General features: G+C 42.0%; 1 protein-coding gene across 2 annotated transcripts in view; it reads right to left on the bottom strand.

Moving 5' to 3' along the window:
* The window catches only part of LOC112262894 (phosphatidylinositol transfer protein beta isoform), a 42,579-nt gene extending 27,521 nt beyond the window's left edge, over positions 1–15,058 (bottom strand). For both annotated transcript variants that reach the window (XM_024438727.1, XM_024438726.1), the window contains exons 1-2: positions 14,974–15,058; positions 6,325–6,355 (exon numbers count right to left, since the gene is read on the bottom strand). In XM_024438727.1, coding sequence (XP_024294495.1) covers positions 6,325–6,355; positions 14,974–14,993 — 51 coding nt within the window. In that variant the 5' untranslated portion in view covers positions 14,994–15,058. The remainder of the gene's footprint in view (positions 1–6,324; positions 6,356–14,973) is intronic.
* Between the last annotated feature and the right edge of the window lie 806 nt (positions 15,059–15,864).

Here is a 15,864-nt window from a genome sequence, read left to right as displayed (position 1 = left end):
GTAAGCTACCTCCATCCTCTTCATACAAAGGAATCAAAATATTTACTAACACTGTCAGATTCCAATAACACTACTCAAATCCAGAACCATAGAGAGATTGAAAATAATGCTTTTCAGCCTAATCATTGATGGAAATACCAGTCGATGGAAATACATTTGACTGGTTGTGTTTATCGGTCTATAGGTCCATTTGCATAATGTTGTGGAATTCAATTGCAGTGTGTATATTTGTTATGCATCTTATGAGCAGAAAATCTGTCAGTGCAAGAACTGCTGCTACATACAGCGCGTCAATCAGCTCTTCCTTTCCTGCTGGAGTTAAACATGCGCTTTTACAAGCCCAATCAATGCACAACAACTCTAAATGCAAATCACATTATTAAAGGTTGATGGCCATGATTAAAAAGAGCTACTATTTCTCTCACTCAACTGGTAAATGAAGCACGCTTCCCATTTGCCATTCAAGTGCATAGGCAATGGAAGGCAGGCTATATCAGTTTTTGCTGTTTTTCTTGCAGACTGGAAAATGTTCCGGGATTCTTCCATGGCATTGAGGAGTACACCACATCAGTCACTGGTCTCATCAATGACGTCGTCCCCACAGTAACCGTATGTACATACCCCAAACCAGAAGCCATTGGTTTCAAGGCAACATCCGCACTGAGCTAAAGGGTAGAGCTGCCAAGGAGCGGGACTCTAAACCAGACGCTTATAAGAAATCCTGCTACGCTCTCAGACAAACCATCAAACAGGCAAAGCATCAATACAGGACTAAAACTTAATCCTACCCCACCGGCTCTGAAGCTCGTCAGATGTGGCAGGGCTTGCATACTATTAGACTACAAAGGGAAGCACAGCCATGAGCTGCCAAGTGAGACGAGCCTACCAGACGAGCTGAATTCCTTCCATGCTCGCTTCGAGGCAAGTAAAACATGCATGAGAGCACCAGATGTTCCAGATGACTGTGTGATCACACTCTCCATAGCCAATGTGAGTAAGACCTTTAAACAGGTCAACATTCACAAGGCCGCAGGGCCAGACGGATTACCAGGCCGTGTATAAGCATGCGCTGATCAACTGGCAAGTGTCTTCAATGACATTTTCAACATATCCCTGACCGGGTCTGTAATAACTACATGTTTCAAGCAGACCACCATAGTCCCTGTGCCCAAGAACATAAAGGTAACCTGTCTAAATGACTACCAACCTGTAGCCCTCACATCTGTAGCCATGAAGTGCTTTGAAAGGCTGGTCATGGCTCACAACACCATTATCCCAGAAACCTTAGACCCACTTCAATTTGCATACCGCCCCAACAGATGATGCAATCTATATTGCACTCAACAATGACCTTGCCCACCTGGACAAAAAGGAACACCCATGTGAGAATGCTTTTCATTGACTACAGCTCAACGTTCAACACCATAGTGCCCTCAAAGCTCATCACTAAGCTAAGGACACTGGGACTAAACACTTCCCTCTGCAACTGGATCCTGGACTTCCTGACAGGCCGCCCCCAGGTGGTAAGGGTAGGTAACAACACATCTGCCACGCTGATCCTCAACACGGGGGGCCCTCAGGGGTGCGTGCTCAGTCCCCTCCTGTACTCCCTGTCAACCCATGACTGCCCAGCCAGGCACGACTCCAACACCATCATTAAGTTTGCCGAAGACACAACAGCGGTAGGCCTGATCACCGACAGCCAATAGGGAGGCGGTCAGAGACCTGGCCTGGTGGTGCCAGGATAACAACCTCTCCCTCAACGTGATCAAGACAAAGGAGAGGGCTGTAGACTACAGGAAAAGGAGGGCCTAGCACACCCCCATTCTCATCGACGGGATGTCCGTGGGGCGAAGCACAATTGGCCTAGCGTTGTCCGGGTTAGGGAGGGTTTGGCCGGTAGGGATATCCTTGTCTCATCGCGCACCAGCGACTCCTGTGGCGGGCCAGGCGCAGTGTGCGCTAGCCAAGGTTGCCAGGTGCATGGTATTTCCTCCGACACATTGGTGCGGCTGGCTTCCGGGTTGGATGCGCTCTGTGTTAAGAAGCAGTGCGGCTTGGTTGGGTTGTGTATCGGAGGACGCATGACTTTCAACCTTCGTCTCTCCCGAGCCCGTACGGGAGTTGTAGCGATGAGACAAGATAGTAGCTACTAAACAATTGGATACCACGAAATTGGGGAGAAAAAGGGGGTCAAATTAAAAAAATCATAGTCCAATACAGGACTATGCACCATCGAGAGCTGGTTGCATCACCGCCTGGTATGGCAACTGCTCGGGCTCCGACCGCAAGGCACTAGAGGGTAGTGCGTATGGCCCAGTACATCACTGGGGCAAAGATTGTGCTGTGTCAGAAGGCCCTAAAAATTGCCAAAGACCAGCCACCCTAGTCATAGACTGTTCTCTCTGCTACCAAGAGCCTAGGTCCAAAGGCTTAACAGCTTCTACCACCAAGCCACAAAAACAGCTACGCGGACTATTTGCATTATTTGCCATTTTTTCTTCTTTGTTATTGTTAAAGTATTTACTAAAACTGAATTTGACAGATTTTTTATTAAAAGTGCATTGTTTTGAACCATTTCACTGTAAGGTCTACTATAAACCTGTTGTCTTCGGCGCATGTGACAAATAATTTAATTAATGCATCACACACATCTTTGCAATGAGCTGGACATTGAGCTGAACATATACTTTATTGTTTGAAAACTGAAGGTTTTACTACATAGGAGGCATGTCTTACCTTGCTTCAAAGTAGCCTAGCCAAAGTCTGACCATATCATGAGGCAATTTTTTTATAAAGACTTCCATATGCAATTGAAACCAGTAGCCTATTTATCTCATGTTCTATTGGTTTTCAAATTAACTTTCTTTCATTGTCCAGTAGCCAAAGGCATAATTCTAGCCATATTAGCACCCATGCTAGTTGTTGCATCTTTAGATCACCCCTCTTTCTACATTTGTAACAGATATTTGAATCTCTGTCAAATGAAACACTTGCATGTACAGTGTGCTTTTGGCAACAATGTTTTCCCTCTAATTGCATTATGGAACAAACATTAGCGCATAGCCTACTTACTGCCTTGTGTACATTAATGCGGTTATGTGACGAATTTGTTTATCAACATTTTAACCTAAAACGGTCTGATCTGCTGCATCAGCCTCATTGCTTTAATGACGTTTTTTCTGTGACCTACACCTACTGGTTGTATAAATGTAGGCTTTTGATGATTTGAGAAAGTCGCAAAATAAGCTTGCGCTCCGTTCCTGGCTGCACAGCGGTTCGCTCTTCAAGTGATCATATTTTCACCCATCACACTATTCTCAATTTAGTCTTTACTAATATGTCAAATTAGTTTAGATTTAGAATGTCCCATTAGCAAATGGGAAGGAACAGGGGCAGGGGAAATATGACATGTCATCTGTATTCACTCAAATAGCGAATGGTGGCTTCCCGTTTTCTGGCCGGTCCGTTTTTCAATGATACTGGGTAGGCCACTTAGGTTTTTATAGCAGAGCATGTGCTTAATATGAGCAGCTGAGAAATAAAAGAACACTTATATCACTCCAGTATCAACCACTGTTTGAGGAGCATGCCCTTGCTGCGCGACAGGTAATATTCCACCCAAACTCTATGGTCTCTCCAACGTGTTCCTGCAGCTACCCAGTGCTTAATTTGGGAAACCAAGTGAAATCTGTTCTGGAAAATCGATAGTAACATATTATTTCACTAAACTATGGACAGCCCCTCTGCGTGCTCGAGAAAAGAATAAAGGAGATTGAAACCCATGGTGGTATAATATTCTGTATAGTTAAAAGAATGTGTCAGCCTTGTAAAAATATCAAAAGAATCCCTATTACTAAGCTACTCAAATTTGTATTACGTTTCTTTTTTTGGGGGGGGGGGCTTGGGCTCACAAGCCAATATGCATAAGCTCTAAAATGGGTATGGGTGTTTTAATTAAGCATCACCTTAGAAAACAATCTGAAATGGAGAAAGACCCATTGAAATCACTTTGAATGTATGTGTTGCAACCCAGTACCCATCTAGGAAATGTAGAACTTTTATTATTTAAAAAATATAAAAAACAGTGAAAAAAAAAAAAAAAACATTTTTTATTTTTTAAAAACCATAATATAATATTTTGGCCATATCGCCCAGTCCTAACAGTGGCCACCAAAATGTTTTTATTTTATTTTTTTCCCAAAATGCTCTCCAACCCGGGGGGGGGGGCAAACCACCCCCAGAAAGTTTTAAGTCTTGTGAGCAGAAACGTGAACATTGTGCAACTTCCGGTATGCATTTACAGTGGACACTGCATCGATTATATGCAACGCAGGACACGCTAGATAAACTAGTAATATCATCAACCATGTGTAGTTAACTAGTGATTATGATTGTTTTTTATAAGATAAGTTTAATAGCTAGCTAGCAACTTACCTTGGCTTCTTACTGCATTCGCGTAACAGGCAGTCTCCTCATGGAGTGCAATGTAATCAGGTGGTTAGAGCATTGGACTAGTTAAATAAAGGCATACTTTTTTTTATTTTATCGTCCAAATCGTTGTCCAAAAATTACGATTTCCGATTGTTATGAAAACTTGAAATCGGTCATTCCGATTAATTGGTCGACCTCTACTATAGATGCATCAATGTTGGGACCAAGAGACTGCGAAACAGCTTCTAACTCCAGGCCATCAGACTGTTAAACAGTCACCACTACCCTTAGTCACTGTTTTAGTCAGCTACCACCCAGTACTCTACCCTGCACCTTAGAGACTGATGCCCTATGTACATAGTCGTTGAATACTGGGTCACTTTAATAATGTTTACATACATCATATGTGTATACTGTATTCTAGTCATGGCTCATCCTATATAGCCCAACTACTGCTGCACACACACCTGTCCATACTGTCTTTACACAATCTCTTTTTTAAATGACACACAGCATTCTGAAAGTAATCAGACCCTTTGACTTTTTCCACATTGTTACATTACGACCTTATTCTGAAATGTATTAAAATTGTATTTTTTCATCAATCTACACACAACCCATAATGACAAAGCAAAAACAGATTTTTTAGAAATGTTAGCAAAATTATATATATATTTTTTTAAACTTAGAAATCAAATTTACAGAAATATTCAGGCCCTTTACTCAGTACTTTGTTGAAGCACCTTTGGCAAAGATTACAGCCTTGAGTCTTCTTGGGTTTGATGCTTGGCACACCTGTATTTGGGGAGTTTCTCCCATTCTTCTCTGCAGATCCTCTCAACCTTTGTCAAGTTGGATGGGGAGCGTTGCTGCACAGCTATTTTTAGGTCTCTCCAGCGATGTAAGATCGGGATCAAGATCGAGCCACTCAAGGACATTCAGACACTTGTCCCGACGCCACTCCTGCATTGTCTTGGCTGTGTGCTTAGGGTCGTTGTCCTGTTGGAAGGTGAACCTTCGCACCAGTCTGAGGTCCTGAGCAGGTTTTCATCAAGGATCTCGCTGTCCTTTTCACTGTTCATCTATCCCTCGATCCTGACTAGTCTCCCAGTCCCTGAAAAACATCCCCACAGCATGATGCTGCCAGCACCATGCTTCACAGTATGGCTTGGTTTTTGCTCTGACATGCACTGTCAACTGTAAGACCTTACATATAGACAGGTGTGTGCGTGCGACTTTTCAAATCATGTCCAATCAATTAAATTTACCACAGGTGGACTCCAACCAAGTTCTAGAAACATATCAAGGATGATCAATGGTAACAGGATTCACCTGAGCTCAATTTCGAGTCTCATAGCAAAGCGTCTGAATACTTATGGAAATAAGGTATGATTTTTATTTTCAATACATTTGCATAAAATATCTTAAAACCTGTTTTTGCTATGTCATTATAGGGTATTGTGTGTAGATTGAGGAACATTTTTATTTAATAACTTTTAGAAAAAGGCTGTAACAACATTTTGAAAAAGGGGTCTGAATACTTTGAATGCACTAAATATTTTAGTCTGACATTGCTCGCTCCGATATATCTTCATTTTTTACCCCCTGGATTATATGTGTATTGTTTTTTCAATGTTTCATTGCTAGGTATTACTGAAATGTTGGAGCTAGAAACACAAGCATTTTGCAGCACCTGCAATAGCATCTGCAAATCTCTGTACACAGCCAGTAAACTTAGATTTCATGGTTGACTAAAAGCAAATGTTAACAGTTATTCTAACATCTTCAATGTGCGCATCGGAATTCGGTAAGGAGGACACGTGGTTGAATCCTCCAGTTGCATGTTCTGTTAAGATGAATTACCCATAATCTAAATTGTGATGTACTCACCTCCTCCACAGTACAGGGTAACACCACACGGCTGAAAGAGAGAAGAGCAGAAAGAGAGATGAGACACGGTTCTATGGAGAACACTGACTGACACTGGCCATCACAATCACATCTAGGCCTGAGTCGACAAATGAGTGGGATATATTTAGTTCCAATAGGCATACAAGCCACATTTGTTCTCTACTAGCCTCGTGGAATTCGGAATTGGTTGCTGTTTTGATAAACAGATTTGACTAGAGGAATACTTTAAAAAAAATATTTTTAAAGTGAGACTTGATACCCTTGCTTTCTTTTTGGCCAAAGCAGCTATAATAATTTTCATTGTGCAAGGCCATTGCCTCATGACTTTGTGACTGAAGTAGCCCCCATCAGCCTGTTTGATGATGGCAGCAGTGGGCTCAGTTTCCATGAGAGGTTCCCTCAGTGCACAGGAAATGACTCCAGGTCACTCTTCCTGCGTCACATGACATGATGAAGGCATCTCCAACTATAACCTACTGCCTGACAGTCAGGACACTGCCAGGTTCAGCTAAATGGAAACCAGAGAGACTACCCAACAGCTCATCCAGCCACAGAGGGTGTTGTGTGCAGCGTTGCCCCACCCAATGACCACTAAAACCAGACAGGAATATCAGAGAAAGGAATGCAGAAACAGTTTTCCGTAAGAATATATTATATACTCTCTCTCGTATATAAAAAAGGGTGGTAAGCCTATTCCATCCATTTGTAGCTCTACTATCAGGAAGCTCTTTGTTTTCTGTTGATCCAAGGTTAACCTTAAACATAAAAGAACCAATGAGTTACAATCATTTACCAAACAGTGCTGTGGTACACACTCTAAAATGATACCATTGACCATAGCCTTGAAAGCAGTAACAATTCAAGAATAGCATTTAGGGATGCACGATATTAAAATCGGTAAGCATATCAGAAATCAGCTGATATTAGCTAAAAATGTCGGCATTGGCCTGACGTCTAGTTTAACGCGGATGTACAAAACCGATGTCAACGCTGACGTGCATACCTATATAACGTAGGTAGATGACGTAATGACGCAAAAAACAAAAAACCGCTACACGTGCAACACAGCATTCCTAACCGAGCCCAATGTCTGCTGTGTAGTTTTATTTTGAAGATAAAAGGCGATATGCAACGCTTGTGCTGCTATTATTTCCAGAGGGGAGAAAGTGCAATCTTTCAATACCACAAACCTAATTACTCATTTGAAAGTGCATCACCCCCAGACGTTCAGCGACTACTTAGAACTAAAGCAGAAAAAAAACTAAGTGCACACTTCCAACAACAACTAAACAAGTTCAAGTCAAGCAGTCATTTGAAAGAGTAAGAACATTTCAGTGAGACAACTCAAAAGGCGAAATCCATTAACACCAAGATAATGGAATTCATTGCCCTTGACTATCAACTGTTCCCTGTCGTGGATGATGTTGGCTTTCGCCGACTGGTCGAGCACCTCGAGTCCCGGTACACACTACCAAGTAGGCACTATATTTCAGATGTTGCCCTACCAGAGTTACACAGTATTGTTGAAACACACATCCATGAGCTACTTGCTATGGGCGTCACTGCTATTATCTTCACGACTGACATTTGGACCAGCGATGTCAGCCCAATGAGCATGCGGAGTCTGACAGCACAGTGGGTCGACGAGGGTTTCATACTGAGGAAAGCCATATCGCAAGCTCAAGAATAGGGTTGCCAAGGGTCGGAAATTTTCCATGGGAAGTTAAGCCCGGGAATTTGGGGAATTTTGCTTAAATTCATCAAAAAAAAGTTAGAAACTAACAGTGGACCTTTTTTGTGGGATACACTTAAGGCAATTCTAGGTCTTGTGGCATATTTTGGTTAAACTATCCCCAATTCAATGGAATTGTAACCCTATGTACAGCTGATTCTCAAGATCTTGCACACTAAATGAGATGCTCGAGCCCACACTACTACACTGTCTGAGCCAAGGACTCCATGCCTTCTGGTAAGTTATGATTACAATACTGGGTGGGGTGAATATATTTAATATGACATACATGATTTTTTCGTTAACTAGTAAATAGTAGTTTACATCAAAGTGTGTTTAAATCCTTAATAACTTGTTAACAATTTCTGCTAGTTAGTTTTTGCTACCATGTTGGTTTTAGCTTGCTTGAGCCTGTTAACTGAGGAGTGTTAATTCACCCGTTTCCATACGTTTCATAAAACATTTTTTCAAAGGAGTCGTTTAATCTAACTGCTTAATTATTTACCTGTACATGGAATTATTATTATTATTTTTTTTACTAATATTTAAAGGAAAATGCCACTGGCACTATCTGATGTGTGGAGATATTTCACTGCAGCTAATGTAGAAGGAAAAGCTGTGTACATGTGCAAATATTGTGCCAAATCATGTGAAGAAAGCAACAAAGATGCAGAATCATCTGGCCAATTGCATCAAGTTCCCTCAATTCTCACAAGCGACCTCTGACAAAAGTCCCTCTATTTCTATGAGGTGAAAATTATGAATCAGACACCTTATTGAAAGCAACAGCTCATGGTCCTCCTAGAATCAGAAGTTTTTTTTTTACTCAATAGAGGAACGTAGTCAGAAATGCTGATGAATGTCTTGCTCGAGCTGTGTATGCAACTGGTTCACCTCTGATGCGCACAGGCAATGTGTATTGGAAGAGATTTCTGAATGTTCTTCGCCCAGCATACACCCCTCCAACCAGACATGCGTTACCTACTCAATTGCTGGATGCAGATTTCAACAGAGTTTAAGTAAAGGTCAAGCAAATCATGTAGAAAGCAGACTGTATTCCAATCATCGCTGATGGGTGGTCGAATGTTCGGGGGCAAGGAACAATTAACTACATCATCTCCACCACTCAACAAGTATTTTACAAGAGCACAGACAAGGGACAACAGACACACCGGTCTCTACATTGCAGATGAGCTGAAGGCAGTCAATGACCTTGGACCACAGAGGGTATTTGCACTGGTGACAGACAATGCTGTGAACATGAAGGCTGCTTGGTCTAAAGTGGAGGAGTCCTACCCTCACACCACACCAATTGGCTGTGCTGCTCATGCATCGAATCTGCTCCTCAAGGACATCATGGCACTGAAAACAATGGATACACTCTACAAGAGAGCCAAGGAAATGGTTAGGTATGTGAAGGGTCATCAAGTTACAGCAGCAATCTACCTCATCAAACAAAGTGAGAAGAATAAGATCACCACATTGAAGCTGCCCAGCAACACCCGTTGGGGTGGTGTTGTCATCATGTTTGACAGTCTCCTGGTGGGGAAGGAGTCTCTCCAAGAAATGGCCATATCAGTCTGCCGATATGGACAGCCCCATCAAGAGGATCCTCCTGGATGATGTGCCTTGGGAGAGAGTGGTAAGCAGCCTGAAACCTATAGCTGTAGCCATTGCACGGATTGAGGGAAACAATGCTATCCTGTCTGAAGAGAAGAAATCCGTACTGCCCTGCCCACTACACTGTTGCACCAAGCAGAGAAAACTGAAGTTCTGAAATAAATCAGTGTGACTTCTGCCACAGTGTACATGTTGGACCCCAAGTATGCTGGCAAGAGCATTCTGTCTGGTGCAGAGATCAACACCTCGCCACCTTGGCCTGGATGAGGGCAAGGTTCTTGGCAGTCTGGTGAAGTACACTTCCAAGCAAGGGCTTTGGGATGAAGATGCAATATGGCAGTCGTGCCAACATATCTCATCAGCCACCTGGTGGAAGGGATTTTGTGGATCTGAGCCTCTTTCCCCTGTTGCCTCCATCATCCTACCAACATCACCAGTCTCAGACCACAACTGGTCCTTGTTTGGGAACACACAAACCAAAACACGCAACAGGCTGACCAATACAAGGGATGAAAAATTGGTGACCATCTGGGCAAATTTGAGCCGGACAACGAGCTATCCGCAACAAGGTTGGAAAGTAACAGTGAAGATGAGGCCTCAGAGTGATGTTGAAGAGGTGGACATTGAGGAGGTCCAGAGAGAAGACATGGAAGCCTGAGAGGAAGACAACCAAAGCCTTAGTTTCTAGACTATCATTTTACAGATGTAAGTTGAAAACATTTTTGGGAGATGCGATGGATCATTCAATATTCCCTTTATTTTGTTGTTCAGTGAAATCCTCCCAAGTGTAGAGTCAACTCATTTAATTAAATTTCAATTTGTAACTAGTGTTTTTTTTATATTGGAAGGATTTAATTATTTGCAATTATGTCTACTTATAAGGTAAAAGGTTTAGGTTTCTGTCTCCATATGATAAATATATCCAATGCAAACATCTACATTTAAATGGTATTAATATTAATTTGTATATATATTTCCGTTAATTCCCATGGAAAGTTTCCACCTCTGAATATTCCCCAAAATGTGCAACCCTACTCAAGAATGTGCTGGTTCTCATACCGCTGCTGTCATTTCAATGGCATTTGAGAACATGAGTACACTCCTAGCTACATTCGAACAACTGACTCGAGAAATACGCTCATCAACTGCATCTGCAGCAGACGTGATACCCTCTGTCATGGCATTGAAACACCTGCTCAAGAAAACTGCTGACACAGACCGTGGGGTTAAAACTTGTAAAAGTACTCTACTAGAGGCTGTGAACAAGCGATTCGGTGGCATTCTCACTGAGCCTCTATACTGTGTCGCCACCATGCTTGATGCTAGGTACAGGGACCGCTACTTCGATGCAGACAAGAAACAGGGAATTAAGTGAAATGTTACAGACACAGCTGGACAAGATGGAAACAGACACAGTGACAGTGGGCACCGAGGAAGAGGCCACAGACCGACAGAGCTGAAACTTCACTGCTTGACATGTATGATGAAATCCTGGTTGAGAATGAAACGACTGAACAACGAAACCGCAAGTAATTGAAAGAAATAGGTTTTTGATTGTTTTACTGGTAATCACATAAAATGTATTTGTCACATACACATGGTTAGCAGATGTTAATGTGAGTGTAGCGAAATGCTTGTGCTTCTAGTTCCGACAATGCAGTAATAACCAACGAGTAATCTAACCTAACAATTCCAAAACTACTACCTTACACACACAAGTGTAAAGTGATAAAGAAGATGTACATAAAGATATATGGCAAGATGCATGGATAAGATATATGGCATAGGCAAGATGCAGGAGATGGTATTGAGTACAGTATATACATATGAGATGAGTAATGTAGGGTATGTAAACATTATATTAAGTAGCATTGTTTAAAGTGGCTAGTGATATATTTTCCATCAATTCCCATTATTAAAGTGGCTGGAGTTGAGTCAGTGTGTTGGCAGCAGCCACTCAATGTTAGTGGTAGCTGTTTAACAGTCTGATGGCCTTGAGACTGAAAAACAGCTTCTGTCTCTCGGTCTCAGCTTTGATGCACTTTTACTGACCTCGCCTTCTGGATGATAGCGGGTTGAACAGGCAGTGGCTCGGGTGGTTGTTGTCCTTGATGATCTTTATGGCCTTCCTGTGACATCAGGTGGTGTAGGTGTCCTGGAGGGCAGTTAGTTTGCCCCCGGTGATGCGTTGTGCAGACCTCACTACCCTCTGGAGAGCCTTACAGTTGTGGGCGGAGCAGTTGCCGTACCAGGCGGTGATACAGCCCGACAGGATGCTCTCGATTGTGCATCTGTAGAAGTTTGTGAGTGCTTTTGGTGACAAGCCAAATTTCTTCAGCCTCCTGAGGTTGAAGAGGCACTGCTGCGCCTTCTTCATGACGCTGTCTGTGTGGGTGGACCAATTCAGTTTGTCTGTGATGTGTACGCCGAGGAACTTAAAACTTACTACCCTCTCCACTACTGTCCCATCGATGTGGATAGGGGGGTGCTCCCTCTGCTGTTTCCTGAAGTCCACAATCATCTCCTTTGTTTTGTTGACGTTGAGTGTGAGGTTATTTTCCTAATCAGGACTTACATAAATGCCAACAAAATAACTTTTTGGTCAGTGTGTGTTTCAACTATTTAACGGTATTAGAATGCTTAAAAGGCTGCTAAAGAAATATATCGGTATTGCGTTTTTTGACAAGGAAAATATTGGATATCGGTATCGGCCAAAAATGTCATATCGGTGCATCCCAACTAGCATTACAACCAGTGACCATCTTACAGAGGCCGGTTATCCATATACCCAGGCAACAAGGGTGCTTTTCAGTTCGGAATATGACTGCTGTAATGACTGCTGTAACAGGCTAGCCTGAGACTTTATGCTCTGTCACACACTAAGCCATATTGAGAATGGATAGAGACTTAAAATGCATTTACTAGAAGTGTGCTCAGTCCTCAAACTAAACGAGTATCGTAACGGATATGGAGAATTTTCCGAATACGATTATGACAAGTATTTTTTGCAATTATCATTGATCAGGAAAAAGTATTTTTCAGCCACCAGCACGCATCTCTTTCACTCAAACAGTATGAAGTGCTATGTGCTCTAAATAACTATTGGCTAGTGCTTCTGTATGCAAAGAAATGGGCGGGATAAAGGTTGAGCCTGCTGCAATGATTGAATTAGAACAAGACGCTCTCCACCGACTCTCATTTTCCCAGACAGGCCACAAGTTTCCCCTTCTCCAAACATCGTGTATGAATCCAAATCCGTAGCTAGTCATTGTTGTTCAATCTAGTTATTTCCATTCAACTTTGCTGAGGCTATATGGTTGTTTTTGCCTGTCTACTTGGCATTGTTAACTAGGCCTACTTTGTCTGCCCATATATTATTCCATTGCTGATGACGTCTGTCATTATCCAAGCCCATGCTTGCTTGATATTATTATTTATTCTCACCCAGGCATGTTTACTGAGCGACAGATCATTCGAAAATAAAATGACAAATGTAGATTTATTTTTTGATTGTACAAATGTGGCATAAGTGTCAGGAGAGAAAAGTTTTGCTTCTCACTAAAGTGAAACAATATATGGGACAAGCAAGTCAGCCTACCTTCACCTAAATCTGTGTCTGGAATAAATGCAGGCAGTGTATTAAGCTATTTATTAGCCTGTGTCGTTGATAACTGAATAGGACTAAATAAGTAAATCATGTACATGTTCATTTGTTGGTCGTTTAACAATGTGTGTGAATGAGTTAAGGAACATCAGATGTGCTCTGAGATGCATTCAGGAATGGGCACTTGAGGTATACCGGCATTTAAAGAGCACATCTGGGGTTTTCAAATCGCGAGTAAAGAAGGCAACGAGGAGAGACCTTGCCTATCCTCTACAGTGACTGACAGACAGGGGCCGTGAAGGCCAAACTGGTGTAATGCAAGATTTCACTGTTTGGCATGTAACAAGGTCATACAAACCACACCACTTATTGAAATATGCTAGATTAGGCTATTTTATTAAAATAAAAGACAGATGAAACTACCTCTCATAACAAAAATGAGGCTATTGAAGACAGGATGTCTATTCTCAGCCTTGTGAGCTAACAATTAGTGACATTGGCCTAAATCTGAGTGGCATGTGCATGAGAGCAGCCACACAACTTCAGCATGGATCTGCAGTAGGCTACACGCTCACAAATTCAGAACATGCCTAAGGGGTGTTTCTCAAAGACTGTGTTTCTTAACTCTGCAATAGATTAGTGTAACAAAGATTAGAAAATAATCTCCCTACTAAATTGTTTGTATTCTGAATGTGGTGAGGTTACTCCACACACATGATATGACTAAACACTGACCCCCCCCCCACACACACACACAAAAAAGTATAGCCATAAGCTTAGTTTAGTAGGCTTTTATACGAGGCAGGGTATAGCTGCATTAAGAATCAATGATATGGATCACATCAAGTTGAATAAAAATGTATAGGCCTACTGACAATCAACACAAATTGGGGTACATTCTATCTCTTCAGACATACAAACGTCTTCCTGAATCAGACTGGATTAGGCATACTGATTGTTTCAACTGGGAACCATTGGCACACCAAGTGTTGGTGCAGAACGTCCGATGCACCCTTGTTATTTCTCTCACAAGCAGATTTGTCCTTGGTCAGCAGTTTGGTCAAAGTTCATAAATCACTAGCCTGCCAAGAAGACTTGAGCACCGGCAAAGTTGGCAACCCTGTTCAACACACCAGTGTCCTGTTTCCCAAACGCACCACAAGGCTACGTTCATCGTTAAAACCGGTTTCTAACGATGAACTTAGCCTTAAGATACTTTTGGGAAACTGGGTTCTACAGGCAGTGGACTGAAGTTGTCGTACGCGTGCACTTTAGTCTCCCTTCCGCTAGGTAGCTAACTAGAAAGTTACCATTATCGACAGTAAGCTACAAAAACGCTCAACTTTCAACCTACACCAAACAATATACGGTACATTGTTAGCTAACTGGGAAGTGTACCCTTTTGATACTAGATAATCGAAAAATATTCCATATTGTTGTACTTTGATATCCAGCTGGCTAGCACAATAGCAGTGAAAAGCCGAAAGAAAGGTGCGTCGGCTAATGTTAGGAGCCTATGCTGACTCGCTGTCATCGGGTAGGCCGGATCTGAACAATCCCATCCTACCAAAGTTTTTATTTGAGTAAAAACATCTACGAAGAATCGCAGTATTCAAAAATATTGTATATTATCACACACATTACAGTAAAATCAAGAAAAGTTTGGACTTACTATTCCTTGATCAGGACCATTGTCACTTTTTCCGCTGCGGCTGCGTACTACAACTGACGTCATGTGCCATTTCAACAACTCCCATATTGGCCCCTTATCGTCTGTGATTGGTGAGAGTGGAGATACTTTGCGTGACCTCAAAGTGGATAGATAGAACTACTGTCATTATAGAACTACTGAAAAGTATCATTCATTTGCGCAGGATTTTGCAAGATTATGCTTGTCTGTTTCTCATTGATAACACGAAAACTATTCAACCACACCCTAAATCACCTTATTGAACCAATAAATCTTCTTCTTTTTCCTCCTCTTCTTCTATTCAGAGAGCAGTACAATTATTTTAGATTGAAAGAGTTTGACTACTCAACAACTCATATAAAATAAAAATCGAATTAAGTTATTTGTCATATGCTTCAGTGAAATGTACATTGAAATGCTTACTTACAGGCCACCCTTTATACACATGGTACCAGTACCAAGTCGATGTGCAGGGATAGAAGGTAATTGAGGTAGATAATGTACATATAGGTAGGGATAAAGTGACTAGGCAACAGGATAGATAATAAACAGTACCAGCATAGTATGTGATGAGTCAAAAAAGTGGAAAAAGTGTCAATGCAGATAGTTAAATAGTTAACCAATACCTACCTGACCCTCTGTAGCGCCTTGCGGTTGGATGCCAAGCAGTTGCCATACCAAGGGGTGATGCAACCAGTCAACCAGTATGCAACCAGTATGCCAGCAGTGTACCACCCTCCATACCACTGCTGGTTACTTCTGAAGCTAAGCAGGGTTGTTTCTGGTCAGTCCCTGGATGGGAGACCAGATGCTGCTGGAATGTGTTGGAAGACCAGCAGGAGGCACTCTTTTCTCTGGTCTAAAAAAATATCT

Source organism: Oncorhynchus tshawytscha, linkage group LG12, assembly GCF_018296145.1.
Source record: "Oncorhynchus tshawytscha isolate Ot180627B linkage group LG12, Otsh_v2.0, whole genome shotgun sequence".
Taxonomy (NCBI): domain Eukaryota; kingdom Metazoa; phylum Chordata; class Actinopteri; order Salmoniformes; family Salmonidae; genus Oncorhynchus; species Oncorhynchus tshawytscha.
This window is presented reverse-complemented; position numbering and strand designations above follow the sequence as displayed.